Source organism: Conger conger, chromosome 11, assembly GCF_963514075.1.
Source record: "Conger conger chromosome 11, fConCon1.1, whole genome shotgun sequence".
Lineage (NCBI taxonomy): Eukaryota > Metazoa > Chordata > Actinopteri > Anguilliformes > Congridae > Conger > Conger conger.
Genome location: NC_083770.1, coordinates 46,205,962 through 46,226,815, shown reverse-complemented (window position 1 = coordinate 46,226,815; position 20,854 = coordinate 46,205,962). Strand labels below are relative to the sequence as shown.

Sequence of the window (20,854 nt, the reverse complement as noted above, 5' to 3'; positions counted from 1 at the left end):
AAAAAAAAAAAAAAAGTCAGTTTAGGGGAGGGTCTCGTTTTGGTTTAAGTCCATTTTGAGGTGGGGGATGGGGCACAATTGTACAAACAACAATCCGATTGGCTGTAACGATTATTCAAACCAACATCAGCCGTTTTTATTGGCAGACCACTTTAGTCGCTATGGTTCGCTCACACGGGCTCTCAAAAGGGTTTATTGTGTCTGTCCGTCTGGAGGCGAAATTTGTATTCGATTTCTCGATTCCAAAATTGAATTAAGAAAACTTTGAAAATGGTAATGTATTTAATTTTTTACTAAAGATTCTCCAAGCTATTTTTTGTGATCAAAGAGGGTTTTTATCTTTATAGTTATGCGTTGCGAGTTAGCTGTAACTAGCTATCGGTTTGTGGCAAATGAATATATTGACACTATAGCTAACCTAGCTTGCCAGTTAGCTCGTTGGTAAATGTATGAAAACCCTGTAGTTAGCTAATTGGGTAATTAGCATCATGAAATAAGCTTGATTTTTCTCCATACTTGGACATGGCGATTCCATAAGTTAAATTGGTGCTGGCGTTCTGGCTTTACCTATCTAACTTGCATCTCAAACGACCGCCTTTTGTCAAATCTAGAGTATTTGTTCGCTATATTGTAGCTAGTTGGCTAGTGCTGGGTCCGCTCTAACCGGAGGGCGGCTAATTGGCCGAACTGTTTTATTTTCATGACAAGCTAGCGGAGTTGCTATGGTAATAAATTGGTAATGTAATTTAACTTTGCGTTATCTTTTGCCCTGCTAACATTAGCTAGTTTATTTAACGTTATATCCAGTCTAGAACAGGACGTTGCTGGCTAAGCAATACGCCGGCTATCAAGCTAGCGAAGTTATTCGCTATTGCCATAGCTAGCTAGATTTCTCCAAATTAGTGATTTTGAGACTAAGGTTCGTGGAACTAAGAATTCCACTTGACATTGGGAAATATTATCCATATGTAACCGTCTTGCTTGCCGTGCCTTACATAAGCTATGTTGGAGGTTAATCTTTAATGGAAAGTTAATTTGGGGGGAAAAAACTCAACGTTACAGACGACATTCCTTGGCGCTGCTTATTGTAATGTTACGTTAATTTAAGATGTGCTACAAATAACTAATGAAAGAATGCACCGTTAACGTTAACTATTGCTAGCTAGCTGTATTGCATATCTCCAGCAACGTTAGCATGCTAACGTGCATGAGCCTAGTTGTCTCCGTTGTGGCGGGAAAACGCATGGCTTTTCTCCACTCATCTAAACATGGCTAGTCTGTTAGTAGGACAGCTCACTTTAGTTTGCGTAATTGATTTCAAGACGCTTCCTATATCACGGTAATTTGCATTGTAGCTATCGAGGTTGATTACTTTGCTTGCACTGGTTACTCTGCACCCAATGTTAGCTAGTTGACATACATGGTTTGCTTGCTGAAGACTGTTTACCTCTCTCCCCCCCACCCCCAGTTGCTGTCCTTATCTGACCTGGAACCGCCAGCAACTTTAGTTGAGTAGCTAGTGAGTTGACGTTAATGTTGAAGTCAAGTAACGTTGGTTAACTAAACGGTATATAACTTAAGGCTAAGATGTTTTTTTCACCATTCCCGCAAACTAAGGCGTTATGTCAGATTTAGCAGCAGTTGCATTTTGAAGTACCCGCCCAGTAGCGTTGCCCTAGATTCGCAAGATACATTTGACACTAGATATATCTGCATTCAGTTGAACTGTATTATGCCGTAGCATTCTTTGCCTACAGTCCATTTATACAGTTTGATATCTACTGAAGCCTTGCTCACCTAACGTTAGTTACGGCCCGCTCGGTAATGTTAACTGCCGATTGCGGTTGAGTTCATTAAATTCTCCTTCACGAGTCGTGGTAGAAGACCCCCATTTAAAGTAAATACTAATCCAAATAAATGGTTATTCTGGTTCTTTGCTACTGGTATTGTACTTTGGCATAGCACTTAAGTTTCTGATTTAAAATGTGTACTCTTCCCGTAGATAGTCTTGGTTTATTTACATTCCTTTTTTTTTTTTTCTGAAAGTAATAGTTTATATTTAGCTGTCGCTGAATATAACTACTTAAATTGACTAGTGTAAATGGGGGACAATCCCGCCTGGAGCAATGTGGGTTTAAGGGCCTTGTTCAAGGGCCCAACAGCTGCACTGATCTTATGTGGCCACACCTGGGCTGGAACCACCAACTTTCTAGGTCCCAGCCAAGCACTGTAGCCACTGCCCATACAATCAGGTACTATTGGATAAAGGGGGTAAATTGGCCTACTCATTAACATCCCTCTAACTTGGTTTCCTGGTAAAGTGCATGCATTATTTTTCCCTTTGATTCCCCTGATCCTGGGCAGGTTATGTTTCTTTTTATTTAGTATTTTTCGCCTCCTTCCCCCAAAAGCCCAACAAAATAGGTTGTGTAGTACGGAGTTGTTGTTTTTTGAATGTGTTCCTAGGGAAATGAAACCTGAAATTGCATTGTTGAAGGCAGTATTTCAATGTGTAAAATGATATATTTGAGCTGTGCCCCTAGAACTCCTGATTACTCCCGGTTTTGATTTGGTGTTAAAGCGCCTTATTTGAAAGTAACAGATGTGTAACAGTGTGAGAATAAAATCAGTAGGTTTCACGTTAAAGATGTCAGTTTACGCTCATCTGTATGCAGTGAGTCTGGCTGTGTGAGTGCATGAAATTTAAAATCCTTCAAAGCCATCCTTCACTTCCTCTCTGGTGTGAAAATGGATTGAAGGTGTTTGAATGGGGTACATGCCCGCAAAATATTTATCATTCATGTCTTGCTACATTGTTATTCTATTTATATAATTATATTGTCATTTCGTCCAGAGCGGAGTGCTTTCAACTAGCTGTATAATTGAACGTGAACGCAACTGGACACTGGCTGACGTTGCAGGAGAAAATGCTGGAAGTTATTATCTATTATTATTATTATTTATTATTAAATAAATGGCCTGTCCTGTGCAAAGAGCTGGCGGTGTCGCGTAATGCTGTGCGAGACTTTCAGTATGTGTAATCCATTTGCCTCAATTGTACAGCGCTTTGGATAAAGGTGCCAACTGTTTACCATTCGACTCCTGGGTGACGTGCTAAGTTAACGGTGTGTTGTTGCCTGCTTTTCTCCCTGCATTCTGTGGCTTGGGTCTGGCCCTGCCTCTACCCGACCAGGCTGGGGGTAAGGCTGGAAAGGACAGCGGGAAAGCGAAGGCCAAAGCGGTGTCTCGTTCTCAGCGTGCCGGGCTGCAGGTAGGCTGGTCTCCCTCCCCTTTCCCGTTGGTGTTTTCCCGGTTGTCTTCCCGGTTGGGAATGCCGGCTGTTATACCGTGCGCTCTCCGCCCCCGCAGTTCCCCGTGGGCCGTATCCACAGACACTTGAAGACGCGCACCACGAGCCACGGCCGCGTCGGAGCCACGGCCGCCGTCTACAGTGCCGCCATCCTGGAATACCTGACCGCTGAGGTGAGGGGGTCACGCCGGCGCTCGCCCAGAGACACAGGGGGTGACTCTGTACCTGGACCCTGCAGATCCAGTAACGGTGCTGTGCGGTAGAAAAGCGTAGCCGTCAGCCACTTCGCAGTGTGTTGTATAACGGGCTTCAGAGGGAAAACAAAATGGGTGTGTCTGCTTAAGAGAAGTGTACTGTCTGCTGGAATGGAAAACAGCTGTTGAACATGGCCGGAAATGGCTTTTTTCGGGTGGTTGACTGAAAGTGGCTATCGTGAATTGTGCCAAATCAGGGGTACATGACAAAGACTGTCCTTGTGTTCCTATGTGTGATGTGCTGTACTCTAATCTACGAATGGAGCAGTGTTTGTGTCTAGCTTACTTAGCCAGGGTAATTGAAGGAAACCCTAGCCCTCCAGGACTGGAATTGCCCGCTCCTAGTGTATACTGAAACGGTTCAGGTTAAGTGCCTTGCTGGAGGGTACAAAGGAGGGGGCAGTTTTCTCAGGGCTTCTGCAGGTGCAGGTGAGGATGTAACGGGTGAGCTTGCTGGCTCAGAGCTGTGTGTGGTTACAGGTGCTGGAGTTGGCAGGGAACGCTTCCAAAGACCTGAAGGTGAAGCGTATCACTCCACGCCATTTGCAGCTGGCCATCCGCGGGGACGAGGAGTTGGATTCCCTCATTAAGGCCACCATCGCTGGAGGAGGTTAGTCTGCACGCACGCACGCACGCAGACACCACACACGCATGCACCACACACTCATGCACACGCAGACACCACACACACATGCACACAGACACCACACACACATGCACCACACACTCATGCACACGCACACACTGCACACACAGACACCACACACACATGCAGACACCGCACACGTGCACACACACACGCCGCACACACACACACACACCCTACTTGAGGCCACCATCGCTGGAGGAGGTTAGTCTGAATCCTACGTCTCAGGCATCCTTGTGCGCGCAGACACCACACTTATGCACACACACACTGCACCATGCGCGCACGCACCTGCACCTGCACCACACACACACACACACACACACACACACACACACACACACACACACACACACACACACACACACACACACGCACACTCTTCTTGCATGTGAGTCTAACCTGTGTTTGCCTCTGCAGGTGTGATCCCTCACATCCACAAGTCCCTCATCGGAAAGAAGGGTCAGCAGAAGACTGCGTAGAGGCCAGACCTGGATTGCGTGGCTGAGTTCCTGTTCCTACAGCCAGAGAGAACTGACCAGGAGATCCCATTCTTTTGTATTATTTTAAATTTTTTGTCTTTTTTTATTGTAGGTAAAGATGAGTGATTGCTAGACTTGTTTGACTTTGCGTTGTATTATTATAAAACAAAGCTAGGGGGGGGAGGGGTAAGCAACAACAATTGTTATTTTAGGTTGCTTAAAGACATGCGTCATGTTTTGATCACAAATTTGTTTGATTGGTGAGGGTTTAAAAAGTGTTTTATACTGAAAAATGGAATTGTTAAACCATTTTTTATAAACAAACGGCTGTTTGTGTTCATTTCTTGGTACAGGCTTGCCTTGAGATAAATATTTTACTGTCAATATTGGTATCATTTTTAATTCTGTGGTGTAATGGCTGATTGACCTGATAATCAAGTTTTATCTGGGTTCTTTCTCATCTCTGCCATTTTAGAGAAGCAGCTCTACCTCGAGGGCATGAGAACCTCCTTCCTGTTTAGACAGGCGTCTGTACTGTTTGACGTGTGTTCATAAGGTTATCTAATGCGCACATTAATAATTGGTTGCGCTAAGTGACTGTTAAAGCAAAAAGTTGGCATTTCTCTCCGCACAAGGGACTCGACTCGGCTCTCCACGGCCGGTATGTGGACGAGATGTCTTCGTTAATGATGCAGTGCTCCACTTCTGCCCGCTCTAGATCTCAGTCCTGGGACTTTCCCAGTGCACTGAGCCATGGGCGGCAGGGTCTTGCTGGGAAACAAATGTCCCTCCATCTGTGCTGTTTTTTTTTTTCTTCCAATTGCGCCTTTGTTGCCTGCCATCTTGTTTATCACTGCGTCTGAAGTGAAACTAAGCTTTTCAGCACCGTCCTGCAGGCAAGGTAATGACCGTTTAAAATGGCGGAAGCATTCAAAGGAACGTCGCTCTGTGATTTTTGCATATGCAAATGAAACTCCTGGCCACTGTGCTCTGAAAAACAGTGGAGCGCTTGAAGGTGTGTTATTTGCCGTACTGGGAGAGCCAGCCTGGCCTCCCTGTGTAAACCAGGGAATCCACAGTGAATCTAGGCACCCTGAAACTGAGCAGATGAGTGAAAAGCGAGTCCATTACCCTTTACATCTGAGGAAGCTGAACGAATATTTTCCAGCGTCATGTAAATCAGATCTGTATTTCTGCCCAAGATCGGAAGAAAGGGTTTGTGCAGCTGGAATGGAAACCGAACCAACAGCTCAAAAGAAGGATGGCAATCATTTGGAGAGGTGCTTGGACAACCCTTATGCATAGAGTAGAATATACTACAATATGCATTATTACAATAAAGTGCCACAATGAAAGGGGCAAATGTATAAAAAGTATTGCCAAATCGTGTATCTTTTAAATGTTTTGCAGGGAAATATTGAGTTTCTATATGTACACTATTACAGTATACCCCATTTCTGCAATGGAAATTGAGTGGGTGTGTAGTTACTGTGCCAGTGTTGTATTATGTCAAAAATGTGGTTTGAGTTCATACGCCAGCAGAGGGCGCTGCAAGCATTTAACTCGGTGAGTGTGACTGGGAATGTATCCCGAGTGTTGGTTACACATTTTTAACAACTTCAAACCCTGCCGCCACCACAAAAACATGGAACATCCAAACCATTTCACTGTTTCTAAATACATTTGGTATAATAATCGTTTGCCAATTGCTTGAAAGGTGGAGGCAAATGTGTAATTATGTGTTTTTTTCACCCTAATGTTTAATTGGTACCAATGGAAAAATGGGTGCAGGCGTTTAATGATGCGGTAGAGGGGGGTGCAGGACAAGTTACTGGGGCTAAATTGCCATTTCATCGGGAGACGTGCCACTCCCGCTGACTTTAAAATGGCTCATGATTGGGGACATTTCTTTTTCTGACGACTTTTTTTTTTTTTTTTTTAGTAATTAACACACCGCAGTTATCAACCTTAATCATCTCAATTCATCATTCTGTGACCACCACCGGGTCCGGTGTCTTCAAGCTTTTGCATTTCGAGTAGCATCGGGTTGAGGCTGAGGAAGTCCGACCAAGATCTGAACATTATAAATCACAGCACCATAAAAAATATATATATCTCTTGGAGAAATGCATTTAATTAAAAAGTCATTAAAAACAATGTAAAATACATATGAAATTGAATTCAAAACTATAGACAAGTCAGGAACAAATTGTTCTTTGTACAATTTCATTTTTTAAATAACATTTAAAACGGCACAACACAAACATCAAACTGCATAGGTAGCATTGCACTTTTCCCTGTGAACTTTTAACTTTTGAATATAATTCTCTTGAAAGTCCTTGACCATAGGACTGCATTTAATAACCTCTGACACAGAGGGGCAGATATGAAATAAGCAGGGCAGCTGCTGTCCAGTAAGAGGGAGATTTAGTAGTGGGCGGGGTAGTATTGGGGTGGTGTGAGCGTCCTATTGCCAGCGGCTGCGAACAGGCTGTTGTACTGGTGGTAAAGGGAATCGGCAGTGATGGTGGGGATGGCGCCCCCTACAGGAGAAGGGATGTAGTGCACGCTGAAAGGAGACGCGTAAGGAGACGGATTTTCCTGAGCCGGGTAATAGCCTGGGTGTGGGACAGGCCCGAAAGCCTGGAGCTGGGGGTAGTGCAGAAGCTGGGAGGAGATCTTCGCCTGGCAGGCCTGGGTCAGGGTGTCCTGCAGGGTCCTCTTCAACTTCATACGCCTGTTCTGAAACCAGTTCCTAATCTGGGTGGAAGGAGAAGAGATTATAATTACCGCAAGTAGATACCTTTTAACTCTCACGATCGATTAATGAAACGCTGTTGCACTCTGTTCATTTCAGCAATAACGCTGTCATGGTGCATGGCTCACTCAGCCTTTGTATGACAAAATGAAGCTATGAAATATAAGCCTTCAACATGCAACACTGCATGGTGGTTGACTGAAACACATGGCCCAGAATTGATCTCAGCCATGCCCTGGAGATGGCTGTAAGGCATTTTAATTGAATTTATTCGTTTATTTGACAGGGACAATGCACATTAATAACATTTCTGCAAATGTCCCAGAGTTAACCAATGAGGCTCATTTTAATTTGTAGTCCTTGGGCATGATTGGACAGTGGATGTGCAGCACCATCACATTGTGATAATTCACTGGGAGAACCCACCTGTTTGTCAGAGAGATTGAGTTTATTGCAGAGTTCTGCCTTGTCGTGCGTGCCCAGGTACGCGTTCTTCTTAAACGCTCTCTCCAGCCGATTGATCTGCTCGACGGTAAAGGCGGTGCGCGGTCTGCGTCCGGCGGCGGGCGACGTCTCGGGCGTGTCCAGTGTGGTTACGGGGGAGAGAGAGCGCTCCCCTTCGCTCTCGTAACCGGACGTCTCCTCTTCCGTGCTACTGCCGAATCCTGGTTCTGTACCTGACGGAGTGAAAGAGATATGACGTTATGGAAACCAACCATACAAACGTATCCTGCTGCAAGTCACACATGGAAGTTACGTCTCCTTAATTTAATACTGAAGGCAGAACACCACATTGCCCAGATAGGACTCTAAATCATACACAGTACTGTTTCTGTGAATCTTTAACAACTGCGCGCTAATCAATCGGATCTTACGGATAAGTTTCAAGATTATTGTAAATTGAGTCGAGTAGCGATACACACGTTGTGTATTGCTATGCCAAGTGGGGATCACTGCAGTGACCAGTTAGCAATGTAAGGACGTTTAGGAAAGGCATTTACATAAAGAATAGATAATATTTCAATCTTAATTTAAACTTAATTTGCTTTTTCCACACTGTTATTTATAGCCGTTGCAAATGGCAATCTTAAGGGTAAATTGTGTTCTACATGTTGGGGGGAATATCAGAAACGAATCATCAGCGTAGTTTAATATATCTGAAGCGAGTGTGGTGGTTCATCTTTTAGTTCATAACCTATAATAACAAGAAAAATAAATCAATTCCATTTTCTTCCCTGCTCATTCGCCTTGTAGTTTTTGTAATTAATTCCAGGACAAGAGCCAAACAGGGTTAACCATGCAGTAAATGGGGGGAGAGACACGGCCAGCAGGCCTGGTTAAGGAGCGGCAGGCTTACCTTGAGAGCTGGCAGAGGAGAGGAGGCCTGGAGGGGCCTCCGGGTGCTGGTGTCTGCGGTCGTCCGCTCTCTCCGGGGCCCTGCTGCTGTAGAGCCCTGGCAGGGTCTCCGGGGGGGTGCTGGAGGTGCAGGGGCCCCCCAGGTCAGGGGCAGGGGGCTGGGGGTCAGTGCCAGAGGAGCCCTGGCTGCTCTTGGACAGCCACTCGATGGTGAAGTGCCCTTTCATGGTCTCGGCCCGGGCCCTCGAAGCCTGATCTAACGTTAAAATCCCAAGAACTGCGGTGGCAGCTTTTTCTGTTCCAGAGTGCTCCCAGCTTTCTTTTTAAAAAATAAATATATTTTCTCTTCCCCTGTAGGTGTTTGCGGTGCTTGCTTTCCTTCCCCGCAAATGAATGGCAGGTTTAAGTCCCCTTGGTTTATCCAGCCGGCGGTTAGGAGGCCTTGGTGTGCTGGAGCAGAGTTGTGAATGTGTCTGCAGTCTCTGTAAACAGACAGCAGCTCCCTTCAGGTACAGATCAGCGAGTCCTCTGCCCCCGTAGTGCTGCCCTGGGTATTTATTAAGGGCGTCCCCTCTTCATTTGCAATTCACTTAGCCCGGGATCAAAGGCAACATGCCTGCCTTCCCCACTCCCACCCTTTGAGTTTTCACAAGTGCGGTAATTAAGACGTCTCATTTGGCTCTGAATGAGCCCATTAATTTCTGGCTCCAGTAAGTCTGGGGATGTCTCCCCCTCCCTTCTTCCTACTGTCTCTTGTATCTATCGGTGTTTGTATGTGTCTGCGTCGGGGGGGTGGGGGTGTTGGGCTGAACCTGGCCCACCGCTGTTCTTTTTGTCCCTGTAGTGGGGGGACTTTGTTGTCGACGCAGCAGCGGTGCGGTGTGTACAGAGCCTGTTCATCAATCTTTAAGAACGCTCCCAAAAACTCGGGCATAAAGGTCATGTTGACACACGCTTGGGTGAACAGTCACCGAGCTTTGTCGGTCTGCGTGTGTCGTGTGTTCTGTCTGTGTGTGTGTGTGTTGCATGTTCTGTCTGTGTGTCGTGTCTTCTGTCTGTGCGTGTCACGTGTTCTGTCTGTGTGTGTGTGTGGCGTGTTCTGTCTCTTTGTGTCGTGTGTCTCTGTGGCTGCAGTCAGTGCTCTGTCTCTTTGTTGTCGTTGGTACTGAAATGCAACTCCATGACGATTATGTCTATGACTGCTTTTTTCATCTGTCTTCCTGGTCACATGGTTTCCATGCTTTCGAGCCATTGCCGCAGTTTGTGTTTATATTCCATCCCGTCACATACTCAAAGCATATCAACATAGAATTTGCGAAACAGAATTTGACTTTTGTTTTGTGTATTCTTTGTTCATTTTTTTGTATTGCTTTAGATTTTGTTTGGTTTATTTATTTTCTAAGCTGCTGTGGCTGACATTACCCTACGGGCCTGATTTACTAACACCTTGTGCGTGTGCAAAATCCTTTAGCACACACACACACACACACACACACACACACACAGCCAATAACATGACCAATGATTTGTCCTGTTGTTTGTTTTGCACCAATCGTTGGTTGTGTTACTATTTTTACGTGCGCTAAAAGGTTTTGCCTACACTATAGGTCTTAGAAAGTGAGGCCCTAAGTTGTTTAGTTGGCGAGTAACAAAAGTCAATTATTTTGAGAAGGGCACCAGTTACTCTTGCCTTAATCAAACACCGCGTTGCTAAGTCTGCAAAGGAGCTTTTCTCCTCTCTGAGGGGTCGGTGATGTGTTCATCGCTGACAGTGGCCGTTATTCACTGCCTCATCATCAGAGAGGGGATTAAAAACACGCCATTTGCATGTTAACTAAGCTCATTATTGTGTCGCGGGATAGTGGCGCCTTCTTCTGACTCTGGAAACCTGGTTGGTGAAATCAGAATCGGCTTCTAAACAAAAACCAAAAAAAAGTAAAAAAAAAAAAAAAAAAAAAAGAACAGTAAGAGATTGAAATCTGGAAAAACTAGAACATGGAACAATGGCCGTGCCTCCGGGGCGCGGTCCGGGGACGGCAGTTACAGACCGTTAGAGTCTCTGTAACAAGAACATCCGGTAAGGAGGTGATCGGTGTGGGCCCCCTCTTCACACTTGGCCTGCCTAGTCTAAGTGGGTATCAAAGCATTGTGCTCCTTTGATGTGGGGGATAACAGTTAATGACCTATTAGCAGCTACATAGCTCCACACAGAGAGCAGAGACAGCAGTCTGGCAGCGGGAGCCGGAGGGGGGGCGGGGGCGGGGGGGCGCAGAATTGGCCAAGGTGAGATAACACGTCGATCCTGGCTTAGGCCAGAGGGTGCTAATTACCGCCGCCATCGCGAAGAAAGGCAGCCATCACGTGAGCTCCCCTGCGTGCCTGTGACTGTCTGTCACTGGACAGGAGAGCTCCACAATGTTACGGGCGGATTTCAACCGCCTTTTTCCGGGAAAATGAAATGCATCGTTTGATTTTTTCCGAGCTCCCACTGTTGAGGGTGGAACAACAGTAACCATATTAATTGGCCGACTGGTGCTTGCGAGCTGATTAATTCCAAGCACAGGAATAGCAGATTAACCATTGCTGTGAATCCTAAATAAACCGTTCCTGACACCTTGAAATGTACCCGCAGCAGATCTCACACATCAAGCAGCAAAAAAATTCACTAAACTTATTTCTGATCATTATCTTCCTCATAATTGGAACTAATAGATAGGAGAGATTCTCCACTGGTGGCAATAGACACTTCCAGTTCTGTTATTTCATGCCTGTTAGTTAATGCAGAAGTGTGAAGAGACATAGGCAGTCTACACAGTGGCTTATATTATTAGACATGAGAGTTCATTGCTGTAATCACATTTATGTCCTAATTCTGTGGAGGGAAAAAGTGATTTTATATACGAAATCCCGCTGAGAGCACTGAGTCAGATTAAATTAATAAATGTTATATTTAGTTATCTCTTTATCACAGATAATGCATGAATCACATCCATTGCCATGTTTCTGCTCATATCTGTGTATGTTAATGATATATCTTTGTGCAAACCAACTTTTAAAAAGGTTTTAAAAATATGCTGCATTGCGGTATAGCTGATGGATTGTGCAGTGTGAAGGGCTTTAGTGTTGAATCCGCAGCAGTACATGGGGATTGCAATAAACAGGGTACAACTGGCCACCAAATTGGGAGAAAATCAATTTACAAATTTCAATGCAAAATGTAGAGACAAATACGTTGTTCCTGTAAATGATAATTGTCAATATAAATACTCTGTCAGGGAACAGTACCCATTGTACAGAGATCTCAGTCAGTGCCTAATCTCTGATTACAGCCAATGATAAAATAACTGAATAAAGGCTCAGATTAAAGTTGGGACGCTTTCTTCAGACAGATCAATTAGTTGGAAAGTATTAGCTAATCCCATTTGATTTTCTTTGACAATCTTTTCAGAATGAACACTGAACACTGAATGTATTCAAGTGGTGGATCTCAGGTTTTTCTTCTGCTGGACTGTGAGTCCTGTTTTCGTGACCACAGATTAACCAACCCTTTATGTGTCCGTGCGTTGCACATGAAAGACCCATCACACACACACACACGCACACACACACACACACGCACGTGTGCCTGCCCACCACTCTGCACAGAAGATGACAGCGACTATTAGTAAATCATATCTTCAAAGAGCAGAGTGCTTGTCTTTCTCCCTCCCTCGCTCCCTCGCTCCCTCCCTCCCTCTCTCCCTCTCTTGTTCTGGGCCGTATCTGGCATGAGGCAGGCTGCTCTCCAGCCGGGGAGGGAGAGGGGGGTGTTCTGCGCAGACAGTGGGGGTCTCACTCAGGCCCTGGGAGGGGCCGGGAGTGGGGGGGGGGGCTTTGATGTGGGGCTGGGGGCCGGCCGGGGAGGTGGTGCAGACGGGGTCCCTTGCTCCAGCGATGGCCGACGGGCGGGCGGGCGGGAGGGAGGGAGGGAGGGAGGGACGAGACGCAGACAGCCCTGAAACGCCCCAAGATCGACAGAGGGGCACACACCTACGGCGTAGGGGGGGCTGATTGCCTCATAATCACTCACGTCTCCTCCCTTTGTGCCCTTTGGCTTGTGGGGGGGACACAATATCCTGTGTCCTTCAGAGACAATATCACGATGAACTGCCGTTTTTTAAAGATGGTTATTGTCTCATTAGATGTTCCCTTATTATTAACATTATGAACATCAAATCTGCATATTCATCCATATAGAGACAGTAGCTCTCATTTGCCTAGCCAGCTATAGATTTTCTACTGTTTGTTTTAACAGAGCAGCATTCCTATTGTATTGCATATTGCATGTGTACATATTGTTCAACAAACTCACTTAAATAGTGCAGTGTTCCATTCTTCTTTTTTGCTTCCGGGGGCTGTAAGGACCTTTTATTTTTGCTTCACTGGAAGACCAGACCCGAGAGACAGAAGCACTGTGTAGAGTCCGTCTGAAGCCAAACAGCATGATGGGGACAGAATGAAAGCAGTGCCTGGTGTGCAGACTTCCATCTCCTCCTCCCCTCAGCCCGGTCTTCCTCCTTCAGGGATGGGAGTCTCTTCCTGGGGGGTCGCTGTCTCTGTGACTCTGCTGATTCCACACGTCTCTTGTAGCGCAATACGGCAAAAGCCTGATGTATAATAATAATTCAGGAAAAAAATGCATCCCTCAGAATGTATTCTAGGCTGATTGATATTGATAATTTTCATTCTTTTCTAAAAAATAATGTCTGTAAAATTAAAATTATGCTCTTACATACACCGTTTCCTACTAAGTGATTTCCAGAAATCTTTGGAGAAGTTAAAATATTTTTTACTTTTAACTTTGATGGGCATCCCTATTATCTGATTTATTTTTTGAGGTCCTGTTATCACCCAGTACTTAGCTATACAGTTGGACCTGACTATGGTTACACAAAGTATTTTCCCATTTTCATGATGACTGAAAGCTAATGTCTGTGGGGTGCATTTGCTTCTAGTCCTTCACCAGCTTCTAGTCCTTCACCAGCACTTGTGATGTATGCATTGTTCCTCAAGAAAGAGCTGACCGTAAAATACAACAATTTGGGTTTTACTGCACTATCCCAAATCTTTAAATGAGAGTCACCTCATTGGTAATATTTGTGTCTTATTTGCCAAAAAAGTAAGAAGCGAGTAAGATTTTAAATCAAAATATGAAACTAAAATCACTAAGATCGACTTGTTTTTGTGGTTTCTGCAGTACGTCATCGTCACTGTCAGGCTGCAATGCGCTTAGCTATCCCGGCTGTGACGGTTGCGATTACGCCAGCCGAGATGGGGCTTAACCCCCCCCCCCCGCCTCAGAGACGGGGCCCCTGAGCCCGCTGACACTCCCACCCCCTCCCAAAGTCGCCCAACCCCCCCCACCCCACCCCCACCCCCTGCAAGGAGGGCAGACCGCTGTCTTTCAGGATAATAGTCTCCAACGGAGGCGGCTTTTGATGGCCTTCAGCGAGCGCCTTTCATCTCTAATGGAGCTGTTTGCTGCCCCGTTACAGAGGGTAAACGGCCCGGCCCTCCACCACACCGCCGGGGCCGAACCTCGCTCTCTTTACGGCCCCCGTTAACCTGCTGGGGCCTCCGTTAACCTGCTGGGGCCTCCGTTAACCTGCTGAGGCTTCCGTTAACCTGCTGGGCCCTCCGTTAACCTGCTGGGCCCTCCGTTAACCTGCTGGGCCCTCCGTTAACCCGCTGGGGCCTCCGTTAACCTGCTGGGGCCTCCATTAACCCGCTGGGCCCTCCGTTAACCTGCTGGGGCCTCCGTTAACCTGCTGGGGCTTCCGTTAACCCGCTGGGGCCTCCGTTAACCCGCTGGGGCCTCCGTTAACCTGCTGGGGCCTCCGTTAACCCGCTGGGGCCTCCGTTAACCTGCTGGGGCCTCCGTCTCCACCTCACTTAGTACTGCTGTCTTATTATATGGTAAATAGTAAATGGTTGGAATTTATATAGCGCCTTTATCCAAAGCTCTGTACAATTGATGCTTCTCATTCACCCATTCACACACACACACACACTCACACACCAACGGCGATTGGCTGCCATGCAAGGCACCGACCAGCTCCCTCGTTATTTCGTTTTACGTATTACGATGTCCTCAACTGCGGCAAGACATGCGGTGCGGTCCATAAGATGGCCGCCTCTTGCGGCCTATATGAGTCCTTCTGCTTGAGCATGGTACCTTCTGAGTCCTGATGCCTCATTTTTCTCTTTACTTCCCGTCTAAAGAAAGCTAAAAAGTATAAAAGGAGGACAGACCGTGTGCCTTCTGTACTAAAAAAAAAAAAGGAATTACCCATACCCACCTCACAATGGCATCCCTGAAACACACAGATGCACGCACCTGATTTATATTTTTACTGGGGATTAAAATTCACTTTGCAGCCAATGTTTGTGTGGAACATAAAACGAGCCGAGAGATGAATGTTCCTGTTTAAAGAACAGAGGCCTCTTTGAGTTACGTAGTGGTCTTCAACAGATGGAATTTATGAATATATACTAAAATATTACCAGACGGGATTTCACAGTGCATGAAATATAGTCCATGACTGCACAATATACCGAGATACCAATGCATTATGTTTATGATCTGTGTGTATATCAGTGTGCTGTAATTTTACCAAGCAGATGCAGGTTGGCACACAACTTAAAAACAAGCTTGATGGCTGTGTGCTGAAAATGGGAACCTGTCTTTGTAATTTCTGGTAAGAATTGATGGCAGAATATTATTGCTTGCTGTGGTACCTCCATCTTTAGCTCTGCGGTTCCCTCTTGGCATGGTTCAGGAGTACATTACAACCTCACATTACAATCACTGAGCGGGACTGAAAGCTCCAAGTTGGCCTCACTCTTCGCCCCAGCTGCTCCCGAAAAAAAAAAAAGAAATCAAAAAGTTTGAACATGAGGTCAAGTTCATGAGTTCTGATTGTGGAAGAGAGACTCGTATGGGGAAGGCGCTACCTTGAATGGCTCTCTTGCAGCAAACCGATGACCCCCGACCCTAGTCCACTGATGGCCCATGATTGGTCAATGTAATGGGGTAGTTGAAAATATATTTACTTCTATCTTTACCACTTTGCTTTGCCAATCAGAGCAATAAAGTTAATTTGGTAATTAATGACATGTTCATTTGGCGTGCATTCAACCCTTTAAGATGTAAGAGCATAAATGTGATCTTAACTGAATGTTCTAATGTTGGTGTAAGAATTGCTACTAGTAACTGAAAGCAGTGGAGTTCAAGAACACTGCCTTAGAAAAAGGCAAAAAAAACAAAACAACCCTACTCTTCACAGGCTTGGCTGCACTATCACATGGACCAATCAAGTAAATCCAGCAGACGTGATCCCAGGAGGTATCCTCCCGGTGGACTCGGGGTGGACTTATTACGGCCAATAGACAGAGAGAAACTGAAGGGCTGCCAGTTTGTTGGAACGGATTAATATTATGAGGTCAAAAGTTCCTTTACATTTTCCACATTTTCCTATTTTTTTTTTTCGACGGTGGGAAGTCGGAAACTAAAGTTTCTGACAAGTTGAAACAAGAAAAGACATTTCTGAAAGAGGTGTCGAGTAAAAACCATAATAATCTGTTTATTTGAAAAATAATAAACAGTAATATTCTTCACTGAATAAGACTGATAAATCCAAATTAAAACTAGAGGAATACCTAACCGGCTCTTGGTACGGGCATGTTCACGTGTGTGGCTCTACCATTTCATTTATATTGTTTAGTACAAGGTCAGGTCCATATAAACTATTTTTGTTTGTATTTCCCACCAACACACAAACTGTGAACTAAACGCTGAGCGTCGCCTCCATCTCTACTGCTTATATGGTAAACGCTCGATAAACTAATAAGGTGAGTCACCCCTCATATAATATGAATAAAGAAGCGATAATCCTATGATTGGGGATGGAGTGATGGCGTTAATATGTTTAAAGAGGTGGCTTTGATCATACTTTAGCCGAACCTCCCGTGAATGCTCTTCCCGTTCCCCTGAAAGGCGTGTTCCACATTCCCCCCCTCATTCATCCTGTCAGTCTTTAATGATCAGTCTCTATTTTTTTTTTTCTTATCTTTTTCTCTCTAACAGTATTGATTCCAATCAGCTCCATCAAAGCACTGCTGGGGGCTCTGAGCTGACTGCCTAGAGAAGTACATAGGCGGGTAAAAAAAAGAGCCCCATCAGATTGGGTTTGGGGCCTAAGCCCCACCCGGGACACCAACACCGTCTCACCTTGTGCCTGCCGTACCCACAGTCTCCCCGGCCCCCCCGTGTCGCCACCCGCCCCCCACCCAAAACCGTGCCTTTCCCTCCTCTGAAACTTCGGTTTCGTGCGTGTATCGGGGAAGAAAACCGAGAACGGGGATTAAGATTCCTTTTACCTGGATCTGCCCCTGAGTGTCACTCGATGGTTAACATGTCAGCCCTTACACGGCGTGTTAATGGTCTCCGGGGCGAGCTCAGTAAAACCAGAGGAACAGGCAGAGCCACAGAGCCGTTAGAGAAACCCGCATCTGTTCCCCAGCTCTCCCATTTCCCTCAGGAGACGGCGTCAAAAGAAACATCGCAGGTGTGAATAGGGCTGCGCTCTTTGAAGTCAGAATGACAGTTAAGTTTTTCATCGGGCTGTTAAAGTGGGGCCACAGAATGGCATTGAGAGTAAAAAAAAAAAAAAAGATCTTCTGCCTAATTCATGTGATGTAAACCACTCCACTTTGAGTCCGATTGCATACGTATACATTTTATTGACTGTAGAAAAACATCAAAATTATATCATTCACAGTACAGCTGTTTTTTTTTTTGTGTTCTTGTTTCTTTTTAGATATCCCAGTCAAAGAGACATTAAAAAATAAAGACATTTGTCAATGGTAATTTACAACGTTGAAATATTTGGATACAAAATAAGACAAAATAGCAACGGTGAACCTACGGAACTGTACTTGGAAGCCAGCGTTCGCGGTCGTACTTCATACACGAGGTGAGGTACAGCGGTCATCGCTGAGTGTGATACGACTCTGGGCTGGAGCGATATGACACACTCCTGCTCTGCTGCAATGCATTCTGGACCGGAACGGACAGACACGCTTAGGTACTGACCCACGGGCCCCACACGGACTGAGCTAAAACTTTTCGCTAACAACTCACGGGCAGGGACCAGCGGCAAAAAACGCACTGGTCTCCACTGCAAGACACTACAATCAGCTCCGACGACTTAAGCCTTCGGTGAATTAAAGCTTGAATCTCCAGCTGCTGGATTTATTTCATTTGCCTGAATTATAAAGAAATAAAATGTGACCCGCAGGGCTTGAAGTCTTACAATAGCCAGAGGAAACCACTCTTTTTAGAAATGTAATGAAAGATATCAACAAAATAAACCAGTTGAACTCTTTCTAATGATTGGTAAGACATCCCTCCGAGGTTAGGCTGGTAAAAGGGCTGTGTGTTTTTTTTGTTTTTTTTTACCCAGTCAGCATCTCTGAACCTGTGCTGAAATAACAGTTTTGGTCCTACTGCTCACTGCTTAGAGAGAACCATGTGACTCCCTGATGGCATTCTGATGTTGCTCATATGCTCCACACCGTATTGAGGGCAAAAGGTCCTGGTGTCCCGTCTCTCGGAACAGTTTGCGAGAATAATGAAATTTAATATAATTCCATTCTGCGAAAATAGTGTCCATGTATCAGTTGTGTTTCCTGAAACATCACAGACAGATCCATCATTTGTTTTAAGCAAGTGTGTGTGCAGTATTGGCAAAATCTCTAATTTTACATTGCAGTATTTAGCATGGAATGTTCTGAAAGATGTTTTTTTTTTATCATTTTAATTTTTCATTTTTGAACTTTCTCAGTTTGCACAGCCTCACTGGGCCGGGCACGTTTAACTGCACCTGCCTGCGCGTCTCGATGCACAATCCTGTTCTCTGCTCTCATCGGCTGAGCCTCTGCGTGACGGCGCTGAACACAAAGTGCCGTGTCCGTCTCCTCAGTCCAGTCTTCACTGCGGCACAACCTCCTCAGTCCGGTAGCCGGGTAGACATCGCGAGGAGCAGCAGGCCTGGCGTGGACGCAGGAGGGCAAACATACTGAAGCGTGCGGACCGGGTCCTCATCCACCACCCTCCCCCCTCCGATTGGCCAGTGGCGGCTGGCGTCCCCTCCAATCGGTGCGAGGGGCCTCGGGGCCGGGGGGGCCTCAGCACCAGGAGAAGGTCCGGCCCACCATGCTGAAGAAGCGCTGGTTGGGCTCTCTGAGGTAGCGGCAGAGCGCGCGGAGGGCGGCGGCCCCCAGCGGGGCGTGGCGGCGGCCCTTGGACTCGTCCAGACACTTGTCGTGGCCGGCGGACAGCAGGCAGTAGAAGCCCTTGGTGGCGTTGAAGTAGAAGTTGGAGGGCGCGATGCGGGCCGGCAGGTCCAGGAAGCGCTCGGCCCGCCGCAGCTCCGGGAACGGGTCGCGGATCAGCGCCTCGCCGTCCACCACGTGGATCTGCCCGCGCGGGAAGTGGGCCAGCCAGCGCGCCAGGTGCTGGTGGTACAGGCTGCGCTGCAGGGCCTTGTAGCCGGGGTCGATCTTGCCGCGCGGCAGCAGCAGCTCCTCCAGGGGCTGGTAGGGCTTGTGCCTCTCCCGGCGGTTGTGCAGCACCTGCGTGTAGTCGGACACCACCCTCTCCGCGGGGTCCCGGACGATCAGGAGCAGCCGCACGCCCGGGTCCATCGCACGCACCCGCCCCGGGGCCAGCGGCGCCGTGAAGTACCCGGGGGTCTTCTCCACCGTCAGCTGCCCCGGCAGGGAGACGGGCATCTGGGCGCGGTACCAGTCCGGCCCGCGCCGGTAGTTGTCGTCCAGGTTGAAGTAGTGCACCTCGGCCCGGGCCACCTCCACGTCGGGGTGCAGGTTGAGCATCTCCAGCAGTGCGCGTGTGCCGCCCTTCCTCACGCCGATGATGATGGCGCCGGGCAGGCGCTGCGTGGCGTTGCCGGGCGACGGGGTGGGGTCGCCGGGCGACGGGGCGGCGTTGCCGGGCGACGGGGTGGCGGCGCGTAGCTCACGCAGGCACAGGTGCAGCTGGGCGTGGAGCAGCAGCAGGAGGAGCACGGCCAGGAGCAGCGTCCACAGCATGGCTGCTCACGGACACGGGGGGGGGCAGGGACACGCGGGGCAGCGCTGAGCCTAACAGCAGCAGGGCGTTACCATGGGCCGTTACTGGGCATTACCGTCTTCAATGGGCATTACCGTGAGTCTTTAATGGATATTACCGCGAGTCTTCAATGGATATTACCATGGGGTTTTACTGGGCATTACCAAGGGTCTTCAATGGATATTACCATGGGTCTTCACCACACTGGTATGGAACTGTAATGGGGGAACAAATGCAGAAAAAAAAAGTCATTATTAGACAAGTAATTTTCATTTCTAACAGGATTATATATATAAATAAATGGATGAATGGACTTAAAGTTTTGAGCAGACTGAAGAACAAACACTAAAGTGGAATAAAGGTTATTAGCACACTATTCCTTAAAAAACAATTCATCGACTTCTTGGACCGGAGATACATTGTAAAATTGATGCCACAGACGCGTTTATAATTAACAATGAAGGGCAACTGTGAAATTGGCATCAGCTTCTGAACTAATGGTCATCTCACTGTCTGGGCAAATGACAAATTGACTTTTTTTGTGTTTTCTCACGCACTCATTTAGAAATTTCAAGATGGATGGCAATGCCTCTGTGGAATACTTTTACAACAATTAAGGGCAAAAATGGGCTTTTTAAACGGGGCTGAAGTGATTTATTCAGTCAAATTAAAAAGTCATTTGGTGGAGGGAAGTGTATACATTTTCAGCAAGGTCAGTTTCCTCATCTTGGACTGGATCACTTGGCTATAAACTGTGAATGCTTTGATTTGGAAGAGCAAAGAGTCCGGCTGGTATTGTGTCTGTTGTGATTAATATCGTGGCAGATAGTGTTGAAAGATTGATGTTGAGTGGACTGGTGAGGTCATTCACAAAGCCC

At 46.6% G+C, this 20,854-nt stretch overlaps 4 protein-coding genes across 4 annotated transcripts in view; 2 read left to right on the top strand and 2 right to left on the bottom strand.

Moving 5' to 3' along the window:
- Positions 1-132: 132 nt before the first annotated feature.
- On the top strand, positions 133-5,016 carry LOC133141191 (histone H2A.V). Its single transcript, XM_061261631.1, has 5 exons — positions 133-273; positions 3,194-3,271; positions 3,370-3,483; positions 4,045-4,174; positions 4,631-5,016. The coding sequence occupies exons 1-5, from the start codon at positions 271-273 to the stop codon at positions 4,690-4,692; spliced, it is 387 nt and encodes a 128-aa protein (XP_061117615.1). The 5' UTR covers positions 133-270; the 3' UTR covers positions 4,693-5,016.
- Positions 5,017-6,997: 1,981 nt separating this feature from the next.
- LOC133139986 (homeobox protein MSX-2-like) lies at positions 6,998-9,033 on the bottom strand. Its single transcript, XM_061259477.1, has 3 exons — positions 8,808-9,033; positions 7,877-8,127; positions 6,998-7,452 (listed from the first exon to the last, which is right to left on the bottom strand). The coding sequence occupies exons 1-3, from the start codon at positions 9,031-9,033 to the stop codon at positions 7,120-7,122; spliced, it is 810 nt and encodes a 269-aa protein (XP_061115461.1). The 3' UTR covers positions 6,998-7,119.
- LOC133141006 (N-acetylglucosamine-6-sulfatase-like) overlaps positions 7,361-20,854 on the top strand; it is a 62,729-nt gene continuing 49,235 nt past the window's right edge. Inside the window, exon 1 of the mRNA XM_061261347.1 lies at positions 7,361-7,487. The gene's annotated coding sequence lies outside the window, so the exon portion shown is untranslated. The remainder of the gene's footprint in view (positions 7,488-20,854) is intronic.
- Positions 19,034-19,957, bottom strand: hs3st1l2 (heparan sulfate (glucosamine) 3-O-sulfotransferase 1-like 2). The gene has a single exon (XM_061261761.1). The coding sequence runs from the start codon at positions 19,955-19,957 to the stop codon at positions 19,034-19,036; it is 924 nt and encodes a 307-aa protein (XP_061117745.1).

Coding starts and splice junctions, on each gene's coding strand:
- LOC133141191 (XM_061261631.1), top strand. Junction 3,272..3,369: donor CTCAGCGTGCCGGGCTGCAG/GTAGGCTGGTCT, acceptor CCGCCCCCGCAG/TTCCCCGTGGGCCGTATCCA. Junction 4,175..4,630: donor GGCCACCATCGCTGGAGGAG/GTTAGTCTGCAC, acceptor TTGCCTCTGCAG/GTGTGATCCCTCACATCCAC.
- LOC133139986 (XM_061259477.1), bottom strand. CDS start 9,033: ATGAAAGGGCACTTCACCATCGAGTGGCTGTCCAAGAGCAGCCAGGGC. Junction 8,128..8,807: donor CTCCTCTGCCAGCTCTCAAG/GTAAGCCTGCCG, acceptor TCACTCCGTCAG/GTACAGAACCAGGATTCGGC. Junction 7,453..7,876: donor TCAATCTCTCTGACAAACAG/GTGGGTTCTCCC, acceptor CCTTCCACCCAG/ATTAGGAACTGGTTTCAGAA.
- hs3st1l2 (XM_061261761.1), bottom strand. CDS start 19,957: ATGCTGTGGACGCTGCTCCTGGCCGTGCTCCTCCTGCTGCTGCTCCAC.